The 21797-nt window shown below is 36.1% G+C and overlaps 1 protein-coding gene across 1 annotated transcript; it reads right to left on the bottom strand.

Moving 5' to 3' along the window:
- Positions 1-1699: 1699 nt before the first annotated feature.
- LOC150087814 (RNA helicase aquarius) lies at positions 1700-21541 on the bottom strand. Its single transcript, XM_090369925.1, has 4 exons — positions 17951-21541; positions 11989-13317; positions 4690-4749; positions 1700-1994 (listed from the first exon to the last, which is right to left on the bottom strand). The coding sequence occupies exons 1-2, from the start codon at positions 21539-21541 to the stop codon at positions 12010-12012; spliced, it is 4899 nt and encodes a 1632-aa protein (XP_090226051.1). The 3' UTR covers positions 1700-1994; positions 4690-4749; positions 11989-12009.
- Positions 21542-21797: the final 256 nt, after the last annotated feature.

Raw genomic sequence — 21797 nt, 5'->3', positions numbered from 1 at the left:
TCTGGTTTTTCTTTCATCAAATCAGAAGAATATGGTTCATAAAGTCAGGTGGTTTTCCACCCAAGTAGAATAAAAATCTCTTCTTGCACATATACAACCACCATGCAGTTAATGTGTTAACTGCTTTCATACCTTGAATTACTGTTTATTTCTCTTATACCATTTATAATCCTCTTAATTTGTCAATTTATTATTTAATGATCATATTATTTTTATACCATTACTTTTCATTAATTAGCATTAGTAGAGGCATACAATGCAAGAAAGCAAGCTTATGCAGCATCGGCCAAAAAAAAAAAAAACCCTGCTCCCATTTCACCCCTCCGTTCGTTCCAGATACCTGTCCAGCTGAGTTAAATTTATTTATGCGATCAACTTCCACAACAAAGGATGGAAATCTGTTCCACCAACCAACTACCTGCTGGTTAAAGGCAAACTTCCGAACATCTATCCTACATGTCTTTCCTCAATTTGAATTTATGCCCTCTCAGGTGATTATTATGAGCAAAAGGAAGAATCCCATCAGCACTGAGCATGCTCAAACCATTCAAGGCTTTATACACCTCACTCAGATCACCTCACAGATGCCTAGTCTCCAGACACTAACCTGCAAAACATAAGCCTTTCTTTGTAAGAGCAAGTGAACACTAATTAACACAAGAAGTCACAAGAATCAAAAATCGTGAGAAACAAAAATGAGGTAGAAAATGTGACACTTTGTCAAATGTTTTCTTTAATAAAAATTATACAACACAAAATAGTCAATTTACATCTTATTTACAATATATTACAGTAGCAATTTTATTTAGAGAAAGGCTGAGGATCAGAATTTCTGCTTTGATTTAGAAAAAATTACTCATTTTATGCATTTTAATCAAGTTTCTTTTGGAGGACTGAAACTTGGGTATGCCTCAACATATTTTATACATTAATTGCTGTAATTTTGGGATAATATAAATATTATCCCAAAAATAATACAGTAACATTATTTTTGGTAATAAACTGAATATACAAATATTACACTTTCGGAATTAAGATGTTCAAAACTGTTGGGCATCTTATTATTTACATATCTAATGTCCTAGTAACCTTGGAGATGTGCGACATTTAGCAGTTGCCAGGGGTGTGCAGGAGGGGCTTGCATAAGTCCCTTGTTACTTTTTTGTGGTTTATCCAACCCCCTTGTTAAAAAAATTTGTTTGATTAAATTTAACAGACTATTTCAACTAGGGATGATCCTTAGCTGCTCTTGAGAGTCCCTTGATAACAAATTAACAGCACACCCCCCATAATGATTTCTATGTCTTAAGCTGTTTTTGGTTTTTAGGAGCATTAGCAACCAAGGCCATATTGCTCCGGAATATGCGGTGGTCATTCCCTGACCTTTCCGCATCTTCCGTATTTGGTGGTGACAGGCTCGAACCCCAGTCTAATCAAGAAGCATGTGATACACACTACTGCTCCTTCCCACCTGGCTACGGAGGCACCCCATATGTCTTAAGCAAGACTAGAATTTCCATTATTATCATCTTTGGTTTTGTAGAATTATAATCAAATGATACTGTCTGAGGAATGTTTTCTATTAGAACAACATTCATTAGGCACAAGATAATGCAGTTTTATTTTGCATTTAAGATGATGCTTGTTTTAATTCTAAACAGTTTCGAAATATCCTAGTTTTCACAAAAATAGTGAGGATTGATTAACCTTGCTTGAGGGATAGAGAGACAACTAAATGTTGCACATCTTGGAAGTCCAATGGTTAACATCTAACAACAAATAGCAAAATATAATCATTCTGCTGGCCCTGGCATTTATCTACTGCAGTAATCTTGTGTGGATACCCAATAAGAGATTTGACTCTCTGGTTGATAACATCTTGAATCAAAAACTTTTGACCTGTACAGATGGTAATAGCTGAAATTTTCTCATCTGGATAATCTAGAAGCCATCTATATGAAACTGCCATCAACATATTTTGCTTCAGCTAAGATCTGCAAAAATAAGTAAATAAAATATTACATTCATGGGAAGGTTAAAAAATGCACAAAATAATTTCTTGGTGGTTGGTCAGGGATTATATTAGGTAATTCCTTTACTAAGATTTCTAAAATGAAAATTATAAGTTTCCTAATGCAAAATTCAATCACTACTGAGATTAGGAATTTTACAAGTGGTACTGTATTATGGAACCTAATGCCCTTAAATTCAAAAAAACTATTTTGGTGTATTAAAGCAGCCTTGAAAAAAATATTCAGGTTATCAGTGAGTGGTAATAGTACTATATACTAACATTACACCAAAAATTAGTCCTCACATCCATTTCAGTCTGTTACCAGTCAAGTGAATTTGTGTAAACCATACTGCTACTTGGAGAATAATTTTAATCCTATTCAAAAGATTTTCAAATTTTTAATAGAAAAACTGGAAAAAAGTTATCCTGGAAAGCAAAACAACAAGAGTTACTGCTCAGTGAACAGAATGTGCCAATGTAAAAAAAAAAAAAAAAGTCAAAATGAGTCCACTAACCAATTAAAAAGAACTAAAGAATAACTGGAGCACTATCAACTACATAGTTAAATGTGGGGTATTTTTTTTTATTTTTTGTAGAAATAAGTACAATGCTAACATTCACATGCAAATACCAATGATAAACAATATACTTAGATATATACACTGAGTGATCACTGAATTATGACCACCCCTATGAAAACTGAATGCAACCTGTTGACCACACGAGGTACGGAGTGTGGAGTTAGTCAACCTAAGTAGCATAGATAAGGTGTCAGTGGTTCAGTAGTTAGTAAAGTTCCAAGCGTGATGGGCAAAAGGAAGGATGTATCAGACTTTGATAAATGACAGATTGTGGATGCTCGATGAGCTGGTGCCTTGATTTCCCAAACGGCTGAACTGGTGAGGTGTTCGAGAGCCACCGTAGTTAAAGTGTACCAGGACTGGCATCAAAATGGTCAAACAACAACCTGACAGCAAAACTGGAAAGGTCAGCGAGAGGTTGATGTTAGAGGTGAGCACCGGGTCCGACGACTCCTACAGGCGCAGCACTGTTGAAGAGTTGAGTACCCAATACAACATGGTCATGCGAGATATTGTTCCGGGCCAACCTGGAACAATATCTGGCATGACCACGTGTTGCATTTATGGACTATACAGCAGACAACCCCTACAGCATCCTCTCCTAACCAAGGTTCATCAGTGTAAAAGACTCACCTGGTGCAAAGAGAACGCAAGTTGGACATTAGAAGAAGGTGTGCTGGTCGGATGAGTCATGTTATTTACTCCACACCGTGGATGGTTGTGTACAGATCCATCATGCATGGTATCAAAAGTGCAGGCCGGTGGAGGCAATTGTATGGTGTGGGACATGTTTTACTGGCAGGAACTTGGACTCCCGGTGCATGTGGAACAACCTGTCAGTGGTCTCCGCTATCATCAACTGCTTGCTGACTGTGTACACCCCGCTATGTTACACTTTTTCCCGAATGTTGTATTCCAAGATGACTGCGCCGAGCCATTGGGCACTGTGCGGGAATGGTTTGAGGAACACAGTTCTGCCTTCCAGCATATCGATTGGCCTCTGAACTTCCCCCGATATCAATCCCATAGAGCACTTGTGGGACACTATGGAAAGGCATATCAGGCGTCTGGATACACCAATCACCTCCATACCTGCATTACTGACCGCATTACACACACAGCTTGGTTGGCCATACCTCCCAAATGCTTCCGACATCTTGTTGAATCAATGCCATGTCAGATAGCTGCTGTACTGAGGGCAAAAGAGGGACCTACGAAGTATTAGGTAGGTGGTCGTAATTCAGTGATCACTCAGTGTAATTATTAGTTTCATCAATTTTGGCTGTTCAATTTCATCAGAGTGGTCACAGACACAAATATATACTCAAAAATATAACTGCTGACACGATAGCAACAGTGTAGATTCTGAAGGTCAAAAATGCTGGTTGGTCAATCTTATCTCTATTATGGCAGTGATACCAAGAAGTATATGTGCAATTGTATAATAACAGAAAAGAGCAAAATTTGACATTTTGCTCTGTGGAAATTGTGACTATTGGGTTCTGCATTGTTACAATGTATCTGTAATTATTTATTATTTCCATTATATTTTAGAGCATATTTCTAGTAGAAATATTTACCGTGCTGTTGCTGATGTCAGTAACTTTAGAAATTAGCACCATTAGCATTTTTCCTTTGCCACACCCTTCCCCCAAATCAAACTATAATGTTTCGATTATATTTTCACACATACTGGTTACTCAAGAATATATATATTTTTAAAGAAGTTAGTTCATATTAATTTTTTTTCAGCATTTTTTTTTATTGTGCAGTTTTAAGATGTTTTGTCATATGAACACATATATTATAGCTTGCGCAGTTCTAAAAATTCCAGAAAGTAAACTATTCTTTTATTAAAATTAGAGGTAGCCCATGCAGGTTATAAGAATATTTAAGTAATTAATATATAATGTAATAAGTTCCGACATTTAAATTAAAAATTCCTCTTTGAAGTAAAACAGCAGGCAGAGTGTAGGACTGCCATATAAATGCCATTTGGGAAATAATATCCTCGTATTTCAAATAAAATATAATCTGAACATGCAATCCTAAACTAATATTAATTAATAAAATAAATAATTAAGACTAGTTTACCTGGCAAGCAAACTTTTCTTCAAAAGGACCAATTTAAAAAATCTCCAAACCTTCTGTGGGCTACAAACAATATGAAGACAATAAAATTAATAATAAAATATATTAAAAAATACACACACACACATGCTATCCTCTGACATATGCATATATTTGAACACTAAATGAAAAACATCTGGAATGAAAAAAAGAAATTGATAATAATGATTATGATTATGGTATTTAAAAACTTCAAACATCAAAAACTTGTACAAAATGTTCTTTGGAGAACACTTTGTATAAGTTTTTGATGTTTGAAGACTGGAATCTTGCTCCACTCCTTCTGTGAGGCTCAACCTGGTATTCTCCTTGGTCTGGCCTCTGACTGTTGTTTTATAACATTCCAAAGGCATTCATCTGAATTTTCTCTTTGGGTTCTGTGCTGCAGCAGATTGACTATTATTATTTGCCCTAAACCATTGTACTGACATGGTTTTAAGAATACAGCCCCCTCTCCAAAGAATTATTACAAAATTCCCATAAAATATAATTTGTTTGGATTGTTGCAACAGACTGCTGCATTTGTTGTTTCATCAAAAAAACTGGTCCATTCTATCATCACCAAACTGCACTTCTGGTGCAATGCAATCTGAGTGAAACTGTTTTTGGACATATGCCACACACAAAGGCATCTGATGCCTGAACTGTGTAACATGATTCATCATTCAACATCACATTCTGCCACTGCTGTTGCATTAGGATAAGTTAGAGCAATGTACTGCCAGGAAGAAGTTTCAGCTTACAAGTACAGACCCATTATATGAAATGTTCTTGTGATGGTTATTGGTCACACACTTATTCCAGTTTTGTTCATCATCTCTTGAGTCTGTGCATTAAGAATGTTGTTACATTCCTCTCACTGTCCATTTCAACTGCAAATGTGCTCCAGGGGTCATTAATAGTGGCTTGCTTGACTTGGGATGAATGGTTGCATTGCCTTCCATCTTCTACATCTACTCTCATGTGATGTTTGAACAGTCAATTCTGGGTGTTCCAATCCTGCTATCTAGCAAATGGGCACCTGATATGTGACAACACCTATTGGCACATCTTTTGTGAAAGAATCTAGAGCTTTTCTCATCCCATTCTGTTCCATCTGCTTGTCAGTGACGATGCAGGCCCTTTACATCTTACTTAACTGGTTGTTGTTATTTGGTTTTTAGGAGCATTAGCAACTAAGGCCATATTGCTCCGGGATATGCGGTGGTCATTCCCTGACCTTTCCGCATCCTCCGTATTTGGTGGTGACGGACTTTAACTGGTACTGTCACCTTCCTCTCTTGTAATTCATCTTCTCATTCACCTTCCTCTCATGTAATTCATCTTCTCATTCACCTTCCTCTCATGTAATTCATCTTCTCATTCACCTCCCTCTTGTGTAATTCACCATTACAGCCCAACAGATGGTGCTGGAGAATATATGAGCATGGACATGTCACAAATACAAAGGCTATTTGAAATATTTCTAGCCCACCACAAAAAAGAATGAAGCAATCTGAATATGAATCAGCTTTTATTCAACACAGGTGCCTCAAAAGGCTACTGGTACACTATAGCCACAGTGTCCTAGTAGCCTTTAGAGCCAGTGATGCACTGGAAAAATTAAACAAACAAAATCTAAAGACTATACACTTTGTGTAATATTCCCTAATTTCTGCTAGAATTCTCCTGTAGAACCTGCAGTCTCAGTCTTGTAACCATGTCTTGACTGCACGTATAATATTATTTGTCCCAACATGTCACCCTTTCAAACATTTTTTTCAGGGCAAGAAACAGGCAATAATCCAAAGTAGGCCATATTTACTATAGGAAGTATTACATCATAACCTAATAATTCATTATTTCTATGATTACCTGCGTATTCTGATTGGGAGCAGTGCCATGGAGGAAGAGGGAGTCTCCTGGAGAATTTCTCATAACATTTAACTTTATCAAATAAGGGAAGTTCTTGGGATTTTTTTGAAATTATCTAATCTGACTTTGGTTCCCTTTCTACTTTCTTTGGATTTAATAAGGAAACCCAAAACATCAAAGTTAGGGCAAGATTAATGGCTATTAGAATTTATTTTGTGGTAATTGTACTACAACACTTAGGAACCAATATACTTGTACATATATATAATTTTGTCTGTTACAGTTAAGCATTTGTATTTCTTTCAAGTTAAATATCTACCCACACCACACCTTTCACACAAGATCTATTATTGCATTTATTTTCATATTATAAAATATGGTAGGCCAATAACTTTCCAAATACCTTCATATAAAGCAATTCTATAAACTTGATTATTATATTGTAAAGATGTAAAATGTATGCATATTTGAATTTATTACGACAATATTAACAGCCACAGTAAATTTTTAAAAAAATATAAATTTATTTTTAAGTACATTTATTTCATTAATTGAAAACAGCAACAAAACACAGGGTTTGCTGCTGGGCCAATTGTTGTTTTCTGTATTTATTAATAATACTGATGAGGGTTAATGACAGTAATAAAGGTATGCTATAGCAACAAGATCTAGAACAATTAGGCAGATGAGTTGAGAAATGGCAACTGAAGGTTAACACTGACAAATGTAAAGTACTACTGCAATAGGTAGCAATAATCTCAGAGAAACCTATCAAATGTATGATACTACACTCAGGGTAGTGGATAATGAAATAGAATGGGGGTAATTGTGCAGTAAGATATAAAGTTCTCTGAGCAGTGCAAACAGACTGCCAGGCCAGCTCATAGGGTTTTGTCAATGATATACAAGGATTTTGCTAGCAGGGATAAGGAGGTGATTATCCCTTTGTACAAGGTCATGGTTATTTTGAGTATTATGTACAGGTCTTTAGGAAGGATGCAGAGTTGCTGGAACAGGTAAAAGAAAGGCAATGAGATTGGCAAAGGGAACAAAAGGGGTGCTCATGAAGAGAGGCTTCAGTTTTACAAATTGCTGTGTCTGGAGCTGAGGCACCTGCAAGATGATTTGATTGAGATGTTTAAGGCTTTCAATGGCTTGAGCAAACTCAATGCTGATGGGATTCTTCCTCTTGCTCAGACCATGCACAAGGGAGTATAAATTTAAATTGAAGAATGGTTCAGAATAGATATGCAGAAGTTTACCTTCAGCCAACATGTGGTTGATTGTTGGAACAAAATTTAGTCCAGATTATTTTCTAGATTATTACGTCCAGATTATTTTCTGTAATTTGCAAATAGTACTAATTTCTCCTTCTACAGCAGCTGGGAATCCCCTTTGTTTCTAACTATGTTACCATTTCTTTGGCCTTATCTATCTTAAAAATTCAGTGATCCTTTTTACCTCAAGTCAAGAATAACATATCCTACAGCTGTAAGAAATTTTCCTTTTCTTAAATTTCTGAATATTCCCACAGCACTAGAATTTCTTAATATTTTCCCTTAGCATATGCTTGCTTCTTGCTCTACGTTCAAAATTTTTGGCCTGCATTGCATTACCTGCTGCCTCCAAGATGATCCACAGCACAGCAATTTCTAAATTCTGGTGAGATGAGAAACTGTACCACCTTATAAGCAGAAATGTTTCAAGGAGAGGGATGGGGGAAACCACACCCAACACTGATCTTAACTGTCATCTATATACTCAAGCCAGTGCAACTTTTGTCTCTCTTAAAAAAAAATAAAGAAATTTTCTTTCTTCTTGGAGTCTGCTTCCCCTCACATAAAAAGATTCTGCTTTTAATGATCACTCACTTCTGCCAGATCTCTTTGCATGGCTTAAACATGTAGGCAGGTGCAACGACTCTTTGTAACCTGTCCTTCTTCCTCCTCTAATCCTTTTGTAGGAGTCATAAATGAATTGTCCTTTAATGCTTCAGATTACCCACTCCTAAACTACCCTCAACTATCAAAAAAAAAAAAGAAGATGAACTATCACTATACCCTCCATACTGCTGAAATTATTTAAAAGATCCTATTCTGCCTATTTCTCCTCTTTTCTCTTACATTCACTATGGAAAAAAGGGTGTTTCTACCCTCACTAATCTTTTGATAATGCCATTCTTGTTTCTGGTGCCACAAACTGAAATGATCAACTTGACCTGTTTATCTTGACTTATCCTCTACATTTGACCCTGTTCACTTATCAATGTTTCTTTATCCTATTGGAAAAATTTTATAGAATACAAGGTAATTTGCTCTTTTTTATACACAAATCCTTCCACTAGAGACCCTTTTATAGTCAAACAGTTCCTTTCTTATTAAATAAGTATTTGCCAGAATTCCACAGGGCAAATACTGCCCTTCTCTTTTCCCAAAAGAGAGGGGCAATATTTGGTGACAATATATCCTCATTGGGTATGTTGTCACTAGGTCATGTAAGTCTCTGGCAATGATAAATAAAAAGATATTTATTTAATTGTCAACTCGGGGTGGTATACAACCATTGTGAACCATGCTTCACTAATTTTATACAGTTTTATCTATAAGCTATATTGTGAAAATGCTGTTGTTTTATAGATTAAAAAAAAAAAAAAAAAAGCATGATTTAGTGTGTATTATGGAATATAATACACAATAAAACTTCAGAATAGGATTGAAAGGTCCTGTTTGAAATGGTTTGGACATGTCAAGAGGATGAACGAGAGGCATTTGCCAAGAAGAATGTTTGATTTCCAATTAATGTTGTTGTTGTTATTTGGTTTTTAGGAGCATTAGCAACTAAGGCCATATTGCTCCGGGGATATGTGGTGGTCATTCCCTGACCTTTCTGCATCCTCCGTCTTTGGTGGTCACGGGCTCGAACCCTGGTCTAATCAAGAAGCGTGTGCTACGCACTGCTGCTCCTGCCCACCTGGCTATGGAGGTGCCAATTTCCAATTAAAGGACAAAAGACCAAGGGGGAGACCAAGAATGAAGTGGCAGGACATGATAAAGATTGATATCATTAAGAGAAAAGGAAACTGGAGTGAAATCTACGACGGAGAAGAGTACAAGGACAGGTAATGGTGGCAAGGCTTCATACATCGACCCATGGAATAGCGGAACGATGATGATATGGAATATGTCAACTTCTATTTTTTGCCTTGAAAATCCATGCCTTCATATATTCACCAAATAAGACAATCCCCTTTTTTACAGTCCTTCACATCCTGCATAATGGCATACTGCAATAAAATCTGCATTAGGAACCATTGTGTACTTTTTTAATTGTTATTTCTGCTCTCTTTGTTAAAAGTAAGATAACACTGACTTTCTGAAGAAAGTCAGTGTTATCTTCTCCCGAAGTGTGGGAACCTCTGCTCTAAATATTCATATTGTGAAATAGTACCTCCCATTAGGGCACACCCTACTGGAAGGCACTTTTTTAAAAAAAGTGCCTCATAAAAACAATATGGACAATGGACAAACCATTGCGCTAATCGAAGTATGAAGTGCATTTTATTTCAATCTTTGATATTAAATGTATTGAAGTATATATTAATTTATAAAAATATGTATATTCATAGATAAATTTTGTAAAATCTGCTTATCTGCACTTCTTCTGGAAGTGGGGGGGGAGCATGAAATTTATGAAATATTTTTAAAAAAGATCATAAATTTCATATCCTCCTTCCAGAACCCTACATCCTCTTCCCTTAAGGGGCCACAAGGTAAAAAGGGGTTGGAATCTGCTTTAGAGTAAGTTTTGGACCATCAAAAGTTGATTTATACACAGAAATATAAAGTACAGCAGACTCTCAATTTACCGGGATCGGATTAACCAGGACACTTTAAGATTCCAAATTAAAAAAAAAAAAAAAAAAAACAATCATAAAATTCAAGTAATAACTAGAATACCTAACAGATATTTTTCAAGTTATAAATAAGCGACAAGAAGTGGCGTTATAAGTTGTCATTGGGAGATTAATGTGCCTATTATCTTGCAACCCCCGCTCAAAAAAAAAAGAGAGAACAAATGTTTGGTTTGTTTTAGTGCGTCGCGTCGATTGTTGTGTTCCGTTGCAAAATTTGTCCACAAAAGGACAAATTTTGTTTCGTTATTTATGTCAGGGATGTCGAAATTTTTTTTATAGTAATATTTAAAAAAATTTTTTTTTTTGTTTAGAAATCACGAAAATGATGGGTGAATGCAAAAGAGTTGCGCTTTCAGTTAAACAAAGACTTAAAATTATTCAAAAGTTTGAAAACGGTGCATCTGTTAAATCTCTAATGAACCATTATAATGTTGGTGACCAAACCATACGCGACATTGTAAAAAATAAAGGGAAGCATCGTATTGGACATGCGAGTAGTACGTGGTAAGTTTTTTTATCTATCGCCATATTTTTTACGAGGTTGCTGAACATTTTTTGATATATAAATTTGTTTTCACTCAATTTTTTTTTTTTTTAGGACTGTAAAATTTAAAACAACAAAAAATAATAATAATAAGCAATCAATAACGACGATCACAGCATGCACAAATTGCACAAGTGAGTTTGGAGTAACAAGCAAAAAAAATAGGAAAAAAAAGAAAAGATTCTTACAATTATTTATGGTTTTTTTTTTTTATATGACTGAAGATTTCAGTGAAGGGGACACACGCTTCACCATAATAACATAAAAACCCACAGAATTTCAGCTATTGGTATTATCACAAATGCAATAAGATTGAGTTTACTACCTGTTTATAATAGATTGCGCTAACAGAAACATCAAATAAAACAAAGTGCAAATTGTTGACCTCCAGAAATGTGCATTAATAAAATGTGGGCTCGTGCGGAGTGATAACAGTGAGTTTTCACCTTAACCCTGTGAAGTTCTTTACAGAAAATTTCATTTTGACCATTATCGTGGTGCCGACTAAGAGAATAAGTGACAGCGCTACTAGTAAATCTACCAACAAAAGGAAAGCGACCGATTTGGATCAGAAAATTAAACTAATAAGGATGTATGAAAATGGTCAAACATTAACAAGTATCGCGCTGAATTCAGATTTGTCAATAATAATATAGTAGCAATATGTTACTAGTCATTCCCGAGTTACGTAAAACTCAACGAAGTAAGAAGTTCTGGAATGTATCTCTTACATATGTTGGGGACGTTTGTATTTTTGGATTAACTGGGAAATCAATTATCCGGGATTGGTTTTTTACCATCTATCCCGGAAAATTGAGTGTCTACTATATTACAATAAAACTAGTTTTTTTCTAGTTTTTTTTTTTTTTTTTTAGGTAAAATAAAATTTCTAAAACTACAAATGCATTTTTCTAAATTCTGCATTTTGCTCATTCATAAATATTCATATTACCTGAGGTTTATGGCTGACTGGTTAATTAGAATCAGTTGAAATCTCTACCTCCACTTCAGCAGCAGATTTTTGTGCAACAGTTTCATCATCCTCCACTTCAATATTGGGTTTTTCTGAAATGGCCCGAGCGGAATCCACTGTAACACCAAGTTCTCCTGAAATGACCTGTTCATCCTCCAATGCAACACCAGGTTCTCCTGAAATGGCCTGATCATCCTCCTTTGGAACACCAGGTTCTCCTGAAATGGCCCGATCATCCTCCATTGCAACACCAGGTTCTCCTGAAATAGCCTGATCATCCTCCGTTGCAACGACAGGTTCTCCTGAAATGGCCTGATCATCCTCCGTTGCAACAACAGGTTCGCCTGAAACGGCCTGATCATCCTCTGTTGCAACGACAGGTTCTCCTGAAACGGCCTGATCATCCTCCATTGCAACGACAGGTTCTCCTGAAATGGCCTGATCATCCTCTATTGCAACAACAGGTTCTCCTGAAATAGCCTGATCAGCCTCCACTTCCACATTGGGTTCATCTGAAATAATCTGATTACTCTCCACAGTAGATTCTTCTGAAATAATCTGATTACTCTCCACAGTGGATTCTTCTGAAATAATCTGATTACTTTCCACTCTGGATTCTACTGAAATAATCTGATTACTCTGCACCGTGGATTCTTCTGAAATAATCTGATTTGTCTCCATCTCAATAGTAGATTCTTCTGAAATAGCTTGATCAGATAATTTATATTTATAGATATTAGGAGGTGCAGTATACTGCATTGCGTGCACTTGGGCTTTCATCATTTCTACTTTGTGCTGGTAGAATTCATAAACAAATGATGCCATCTGGGGCATATTCTGCATTATTAATGGTTCACCTGGTGGTGTTTGCTCTGCTTTTCTGTTTCCAGGATAAGTTTCATAAGGCGCTAAGTAAAACTTCAAAGGACGTCTCATTAAAATACTGAATGTTGGTGTTAATTCAAAACAGTTCTGAAAAAGAGAAATTCTGGCAAAAATATACAGCCCCAATCTTGCCCGAGACATTGCAACAACTAAACGCCGCACATCTCGAAGATGTCCCACAGCTTTGGTTCTAACAAGAGATAGCAAAATGTAATCATTTTGTTGACCCTGGTATTTGTCTACTGTAGTAATCTTGTGTGGATGTCCAATAAGTGAATTGCCAGCACATCTCTGATTGACAACATCTCGAATCAGATGCTTCTGACCATTATAAGTGGTAAGAATTGAGATTTTCTCAGCTGGATAACCCAGAAGCCTCATATACATGAAAACTGCAACAACATATTCTGCTTCTGCCAAGTTCTGCAAAATAAATAAATTAACATTAAAAAAATAATAATATACATATATTCAAAAAATTTAACAAAATAAATTTTAAAATAAATAAAATATTATATTTATGGGATATCTGAATGGTACAAATGTAATATTAATCATTTCCTTAGATGGGGGGAAAAAAATGCTAAACTAGCATGATCATATATTTTAAAAATAGAAATGTGGAGTTCAATACACTTAAAAAAGCTGTTTTAATTTTATAATGCAGACCTTAGAAAGTTGTTTGTGCCCACAAAAAATAAATAAATAAATAAATCAGGTTACAAACAATAAATGGGAAGAGAAGAGATACAGTAATCTATCATTAACTAAAATTCTAACTGGAACTTCATTTAACTATCAATGGACACTGCTCTTCGTGGACTAATGTTATTAGAGGAACCCCCAGGGTTTGGTGCTGGGTCCATTGTTGTTTCCAATATTTATTAATGTTATTCATGAAGGTGTATCAGGCTTAATATCTAAGTTTGCAGATAATACAAAAGTTGGCAGGGTGGTTAATGGCGGTAAACAGGGTGAGCTACTGCAACAAGATCTAGGAAAATTAAATCAACAGCTGAGAAACAGCAGTTGAAGTTTAACATTGACAAATGCAATGTACTGCATATGTGCAGCATTAATTAATCTCACAGTAACTTATCAACTGTGTGGTACTATACTCAGCATAGTGAAAAATGAAAAAGACCTGGTGGGAATAATTGGTCATTCAAATATAAAATTCTCTGATCACTGCAGACATGCTACCAGGACTGGCAGCATGTCTGCAGTGAAAACTCCATGGTCAACAAATGCTGCAGGTCAGCATTTGTTGACCATGTCCAATAAGTGAATTACGTTCGCTGCCGGTCATGGGTCAGCATGCTATCGTCAATAGTGCAGCACAGAAGGAGGAGACTGTCGCCAGAAGCCGACTGTGTTTCCATAACGAAAAAGCTTGAAAATTGGTAATAAGGGATTGTTAGGTATACCATATCAATATTCAAGTGTCGTATAAGCAGTTTCCAAAAGATTTTGAGATTCACGTGCCAGGACGTGATAGGCACTGGAGGTCAAATTTGGCTTTAAATGCCGCATCACACGCTGGCGTGTGACACAAAAACATAATAATATAGTATGTAAATAATAAAACAAGAAACATGGTAACATTAAGAAATGCGTTTTATTTCATACCGAACCAATACAGATTACAAATACTATGTGTTAGAATGTTGCTTATGTATAATGTTCGCACAATCTAAGCAATAGCCGGGTGATCCTTCACAAACACTGCAGATATAGATTGTATCCTTACGTTTCCCTTCGGAATAGCAACGTTTGCATTGCTTCCTCAATATCTTTCCACCTTTTCTTTCTTCCTGTGGTTTGAGCACATGTTCCAGTTCAGGTTGCAGCAAAGACTCGGATTTTGTGAAACAAAACTGTTTCATCGATGTTACGTCATTTTCCCACATGACGTTTTCCAACTTACCGGAATCCTGCAGTGGAAGTGTAGCCTCTTCCACAACATCTTCTTCATCTACACTTTCTGAATCCGAAGCGTCCTTTGGAGGGATAAATCTTCGCCATCGTCGTAACTGATGTCACTGGGATATAAGTCAGATAAATCCTCCAACATTTTTGCAATTTCTTCATTTGTAAGGGATTTTTTATATTGCACTTTTCTTCTTTTTGGGCGTGACTGGCCTGCTAAACTATCATCTGCACAACTCATATTACAAGGCTTTTCCGCACGTCACGTAACAAAATGTTCAACACCACATACAACTACATATAGTTTACACCCTTTACTTGGCGCTGAAACAAATATACACAGCAGAAACACAATGCCAACTGAAGTTGACAACTTCATACAAAAGTCTAATGAATCCCACGACTGCACGTGATTGGCTACTGGGTAATGATGCCACATCCCACGCCTGAGCATGATCGGCTCTTCAATACTGCTGCGACATCACGCGCTGGTGCGTGATCAGCAGTGAATGTGTTAAGGAAGGACAAATGTGCATAAATTTGCCTTCAACCAGCAGGTGGATGATTGTTGGAACAGGCTTCCATCTGTTGTTGTGAAAGTGGATGGTTTGAATAAATTCAAGGAAGAATTAGACAAATTCTTAGATGGTATGGATAGGTGAAGTGTGTGTGTGTTTTTTTTTTTTTTGGCTGATGCTAAATAAGCTTGCTTTCTTGCATCATTTTCCACTACTACTACTAAATAGTTCCACCCTTATTAAACTTTGGAAATTACTTGTACATCATTTATGAAAATATTAAATTTTCTTTCCTTTCCAAGGTTTTCTTTAATTGCACAACTCTAACAGATAACAGTTGTCAAAATTTCTGATTTATAATTATTATTATTACTTATCTAGCCTTAGCTAATGTATATTATACTGCATGTATTATTGATTTTTTCATAATTTGACATTCCGAAAATGGCTTTTACTGAAACTATACAAAAGATTTCCTTTTTATCTTAACACACCTGATGAAAATCCCACCACCTCCTTTAAAATTTTTAAAGATTTAAAATTTTTTTCTAACAATGTCAAAATAAACATCTATTTCAAGGTTGACCTAGTGGATAATCATTGTTCGCCAGGCGATTCTTTTCTTTGTCACCGTTGTAAGGAGTGTACTGATCTTAAGTTAAAATTTGGTGCATTGCTAGAACAATTTGAGTCACTGAAAAAAATGGGTGTTTGCCTTCAGGAATAGTGTAACTGGGAGCTCATCAGGGACTCCAAGACTCTAGTAACCTACCAAGTGATACACCCCCAATTCAGACCCTAGAACAGAATAACCAAGTGCAAACTACTCTGGTTCAAAAGAACTTAGTTCAGTTAGGAGACTCCATTGTCAAACCAGATCAGTCCTTATGTAATAGACGTGGAATAGTATTAGATACCCCAGCTGATGTTGCAGATGAAAACAGTTACTTTGCATCGATATTTACAGAAGAAAAACCCTTTTTGTCAATTAGAAATTATGGGTGTGAAGTTGGAAAAAATGTAATTAATGATGTTGAAATTTCACATTTATTTAATGAAAACCTTTCAAGCCTACAGGCCAGTAAGGCTCCTGGGGTTGAGGGCACATACCCTATAATGAGGCTAATTATGAGAGCATCACTGGTCTCGGGAGTGAATCTGTTGGATTGGAAAAGTGCCAATGTATCTCCAATACGTAAGGGCGGTTCTAAGAGTGAAGTGGGAAATTACCAGCCAGTCAGTCTAACTTCAGTAGTAGGGAAAATCATGGAGACAAGGATTAAGGCTGGAATTCAGGGTCATTTAGATAGAAATGGAATTCTGAAGGATATTCAGCATGGTTTTGTAAAAAGAAAATCATGTTTAACCAAGCTGGTTAGCTACTTTGACAGGGTCACTCAAGATCTGGATTTAGGGAATAATTTAAACATTGTTTATTTGGATTTTAGCAAAGTATTTGACTCAGTCTCACATGAAATCCTTAGATGAATAGCTGGATGGCTTCAGGGCACAGGGTTGTCATAAATGGTTATTCCTCAGATTGGGTTGATATAAGAAGTAGGGTTCCCCAGAGATCAATATTAGGACCACTGTTGTTTTTGATTTTCATAAATGACATTTATGAAAGGGATAGAGGCATGATGTCTAAATTTGCAGACGATGTAAAGATTTGTAGAGTAGTTAATGATCACTGCCAAGCAGAGCTTCTTCAGAATGACCTAGATAGACTTCAGGGATAGTCAGAAAAATGGCAGCTCTACTTTAATCCAGCAAAGTGTAAGGTATTATACCTGGGGAACAGTGATCCAAAAATAACTTATACACTTGGTGGAGTTGAACTAAAGCTAGTAATGGAGGAAAGGAACTTAGGTGTTACAATACTGTCAGACATGAAGTTCTCCGAGCATTATAGACAGGTTGCAAGGAAGGCCCATGGTATCCTATCAATGATTTATCGAACAATTGTTAGTAGAGATAAGGATGTCAATAATCCCATTATATAAGACTATTGTTTGACCACACTTGGAATACTATGTTAAAGTATGGAGATGAACCTAAAGAAAGACATTGCGCTTCTTGAAAGGGTCCAAAGACAGGTAACTCACTGTTGAGATTGGCAAAAGACCATTCATAAGAGGAAAGACTTTGAATATGTGGGTTGCAGAGCTTGGAAACTAGGCACCTTAGAGGAAACTTGATTGGCATAAGTAAAATGAATGAGAAAGAAATAGTTACGCTTATAAATGATTCTAGAACTAGAGGCCATAATTTCAAGTTACAGTGGGGAGATGTTTAGACTGGATGGCAGGAAGTTTTATTTTAGCCAACGAGTTAAATTACTGGAATAAGGAAAATTTATTTTGGGGAAATTCAAAGGTCATTACCTACGGGAGCAGAGATATGAATAGGTTCTTTATTTCCTTTTCTCTTATTATATATTTATTTTTTTTAATTTTCTTCTTATTATTATCATTTTATTTTATTTTTTTATTTTTTTTTTGGCTGGTGCAGCATAAGTCATAGGTTTTCTTACACCATGTAGCCATTGTTAGTACTAAACAAAATATATATAACAAGCAAAAATGATAAATATAAAACTTAATAATTACCTGATAAAAGTAAGGATTTGGTTCTGATTCTCCAATTCCATTAAAATCTTCCACATTAATAAGTTGATAATCAAACCAAAACCCAGGATTTGCTATTTTATATTCTGGAAATGTAATAACATGAGGCAAATTGCCTAAATTCTTATATCGCCATTTATACAGCTCACAAATGCTAGGTCTCGATCTGCCTTGAGCATCCAGATCTACTGTTGGCACACCAAGTCGCACAAACCTGGTGTACAGTGACTGTTCCATGTTGCAATATTTTTGGAATGCCATATTTTTGATAACAGGAGGAAGTTGATGGTGATCACCAATCATAATCCAACGTTTCAACCGACTAAAGCCATCCTCGGGGTTCTGCAGAAGTAGAGGAATGAAGGTTTCAATTTCTAAAATCTGGGCAGATTCCTCCATTAATATATTATCATACTTAAACCCCAACTCTACAAGTTCTCTTCTTTTCAGAGCTGCATGGGTACATGTCATTGCAATAATCTTTGCTTCTTTCACTAACAAATAGCGAGATCTATCAAGGCCACTGCGCAGTAATTCAAATGCACGAAATTCTTCTAACTGTGTGAAAATTTTCTTTATGTATCTGAAACATCCTTCAGCAATTTCGATGTCTTGTTCATATGATTTTCCATGGAAAAGTGGTTGTGGTGCTGTATCGAAGAATTTAGAAAAAGGAAACAATGTTTGGATGTTTTCAAGAGATATTTCCTTTCCTTTTCTAGGTTTCACTTTACTAAGATATTCTTCCCATCTTGCCAGCACTTGGTAAAGGTAAAAATGACCAGCAGTTTCACAAGTATAGGACACATCTCCAGGTACTCCAAGACTTTCCTGAAGTCTGCTGACTTCCTGAAGGAGATCCAATCGTTTAGCTAAAACGTAATTTACTCGTCCGTATCTGCTGAAATCTTTTTCAGTTTCTAGAGCCTCTTCTCCATGACCTAAACGAAGCAGATGCCGTTCATCTATGTCTAATGCCATAATTTTTTCAAACAATTGATTTAATGCTTGGTTTGAGTGTGTAACAATTAAGGTTCGCTGTTCTGGAAAATTGTGATAAAGGTTGGAAATAATTTGCACTGCAACATCAGTTTTACCAGTACCTGGTGGTCCAACTACCATAGTAAGGCCTGGCTGCATACCAGATCTTATAGCTTCAATCTGTGTAGGTGTAAACTGCACCAAATTTTTCTTAGGTTGTTCATATGGGTAAGGTCCTCTACTAGGAAGGACATGAGGTGTGATTATAACTTTTTCTTTTTTAATTTTCTTTTCTTCACTGTTCAATTCTCTTTTGTCAGACTCTTCTGTCTCAGAAAATGTCAACTTAAATGGTGAAATGAGTTTTGTTGGGTCATCAGTGTCCAACTCAATATTATACTCTGAAAATGTGGACCTTAAGTGATCAATATTCAAAAATGTGTCATTGAAATCAAGTGTGAATATTTGATTTTCCATCTTTGAATAATGAGCAGCACCAGGATCTCCATAACCCAGGATAATATCCTGTAACCAATCAGGTACAACACACTCAGTATTCATCAAGTCACGAATAGTTTCAAGAACAGCTTTGAAGTTATTTTCTTTAGGTTTCCTTCTTAAAATAATATTAAAAGTTTCATACACATCCTCGACCCCATCTACAGTTTTATCCATATCTAATCTGTACTGATTGCAATCCAGCCAAACTCTAAACGTACGAGTATCTCCTGAAAGCTCAGGCTTTGGTTCTGGTCCTTCTTCAATCACTTTTCCACTCTGATCAAGCATGCCCTCAATTTCACAGCCACGGACAAAAGTTAGCCCAATCTGAGGGATGAAGGGCTCTCTGTAATTATAATGTGTTCCTGGTGGACATTCGGGACGTACTGTAATCAAAAAGCAGACATCATGTTTCCTGAGAGCTTCCCATTCACCTTTTATTTCATTTCGAACATTTAAATTTACTGTCACATCTGCCCTTACTCTTGATGGCTGCTTTTCACCAATGTTTGGTTTCCCAACTTCAACAATAGCAAAATTTACTATAGGCTGTGCCATTCTAGCCCAGCCACCAAACATAACACCACCATCTTCTGTTTTCCATGGCTTTAGGCGACTAACAGCATCTTCAATGTCTTGTCGAATTTCATATGTTGATTCTAACCGGAAGAGATGAAAATTACGAAGTAAATAATCATGAAGTGTAAGAAATTGCAAATTTAACTTTGGAAGAGCAAGACAACCTTCTCCTGAGAAATATTCAGAAGGCACAATATTTTCATCCCATATTTCTATTTCAGTGGGATATAGTGGCATTTCATTCAATGCTTCTAGCTGTGAGGGTCTACATTCGTGTCTTGAAATTAATAATTCCAGCAAAAATCTGGTGTCACATTTGAGAACTTCAGTGGATTCCAAAACTGGTAGAAGATTCAAATAGGATGCTACCTCATAAAGCTTAGAATCATTAAGTGGTCCAAAATGCTTCTGAAGTGATTCTCTTGTATCAACACTTGCCACATTAGCAAATGAAAAGTTCCTAAGTTCGGGGAAATATTTGAATGCTGCTAACTGAAGTGCAGTAATATGATTGTAATGTATTTGCATCATGTCATGATCTGAGAGGGCTTCTCCTGTTTCATCATTTATTTCAAACTTCGAATAGAACTTCAGCATATCTAGCAGCTGGCTAAATAGCCTACCCTCCTCTCTTTCTGCAAGATTTGACAGTCGGCATTTGACCACAAGGTGGCAACCATCCAACACTACATTGAAAAACCGACGTGTTGGTAAAAGAGCTTCAAGATCAATCATTAACTCTAAAAAACGTTCACAGTAATGAACTTTTTCCCACATCTTTTTATCTATTTCGGGATTTTTTTCTTTATTGGGTATTATCTCTAAATACGAAATAAATTTTGCAATTAATCTAGATAAGAAAGACCTTTCAAAATTAACTTTCTTCAGTGATTCTTCATTCCTATTACTGTCATGTTTCTTGATAGCATTCCAAACCTTCTTTAATTTTGGCCATGTTTTAAATTCCTGTTCTCTCCTGTTGGGTAGAATATTGGCCCAGATTGGCAAAGAAACAAGTTTCTGAATTTGTTCTCTAATCAAATCAACTTCAATACTGTTGAAACAATGAATTAAGAAAATAAGAATAGCAGTCTGTTCTTTCATTGAGACAGTATCTTCATCTTCTAAGGCACTTTCCATTACTTTTTGAAAGAATGAGGGGAAATGAGTTGGCATTTTTTTAAAGGTACGCCACGCTGGCACCCTTTCACGAAACTTTTCATTGATCATAATAATGATGGACATCAGGTGGGCAAGCGTAGCTTTTTCTGGATTGTAATTAGGCCACAAATAATTTTCTAAATACTGACTGAACTCCAAGAACATAATACGGCGAATTGAAAAGTTTGAACACAGAATTTCTTGCTTATACAATCGGTCTATCACTTCTGGTTCATATTCTAACCATGGATTTGTAGTATGAGGAGCCCAATACTGATTTGCTAATTGTGTAATGGCATCGGCATTTATCTGTTCAACCGTTGGGGTTCTATTTACTGTTTTATTATTCATAGTTTACCCTAATTATATACAAATAGCAATCATAAAAACCAAAAAGATTGCTTACGTTACACCGAAAACAAAACAGCGTTACTAACAACAGAAAGCAGTAATATACTACTCCATGCTTACTACTTTGTGACTAACATATAGCACGCCCCCTACCACACTTTAATCACTGGTTTTTTAATTGAATTTATTATGAATACTTTTGTGCAATGTGAAACTTGACAGCGAAGGTTTAAACATAACCCACAGGGGCGGGCCG

Source organism: Mastigoproctus giganteus, chromosome 3, assembly GCF_048544385.1.
Source record: "Mastigoproctus giganteus isolate SK-2022 chromosome 3, ASM4854438v1, whole genome shotgun sequence".
Taxonomy (NCBI): Eukaryota; Metazoa; Arthropoda; class Arachnida; order Uropygi; family Thelyphonidae; genus Mastigoproctus; species Mastigoproctus giganteus.
Note: the sequence above shows the minus strand (reverse complement) of the source record. Positions and strands in the feature narration are given on the sequence as shown.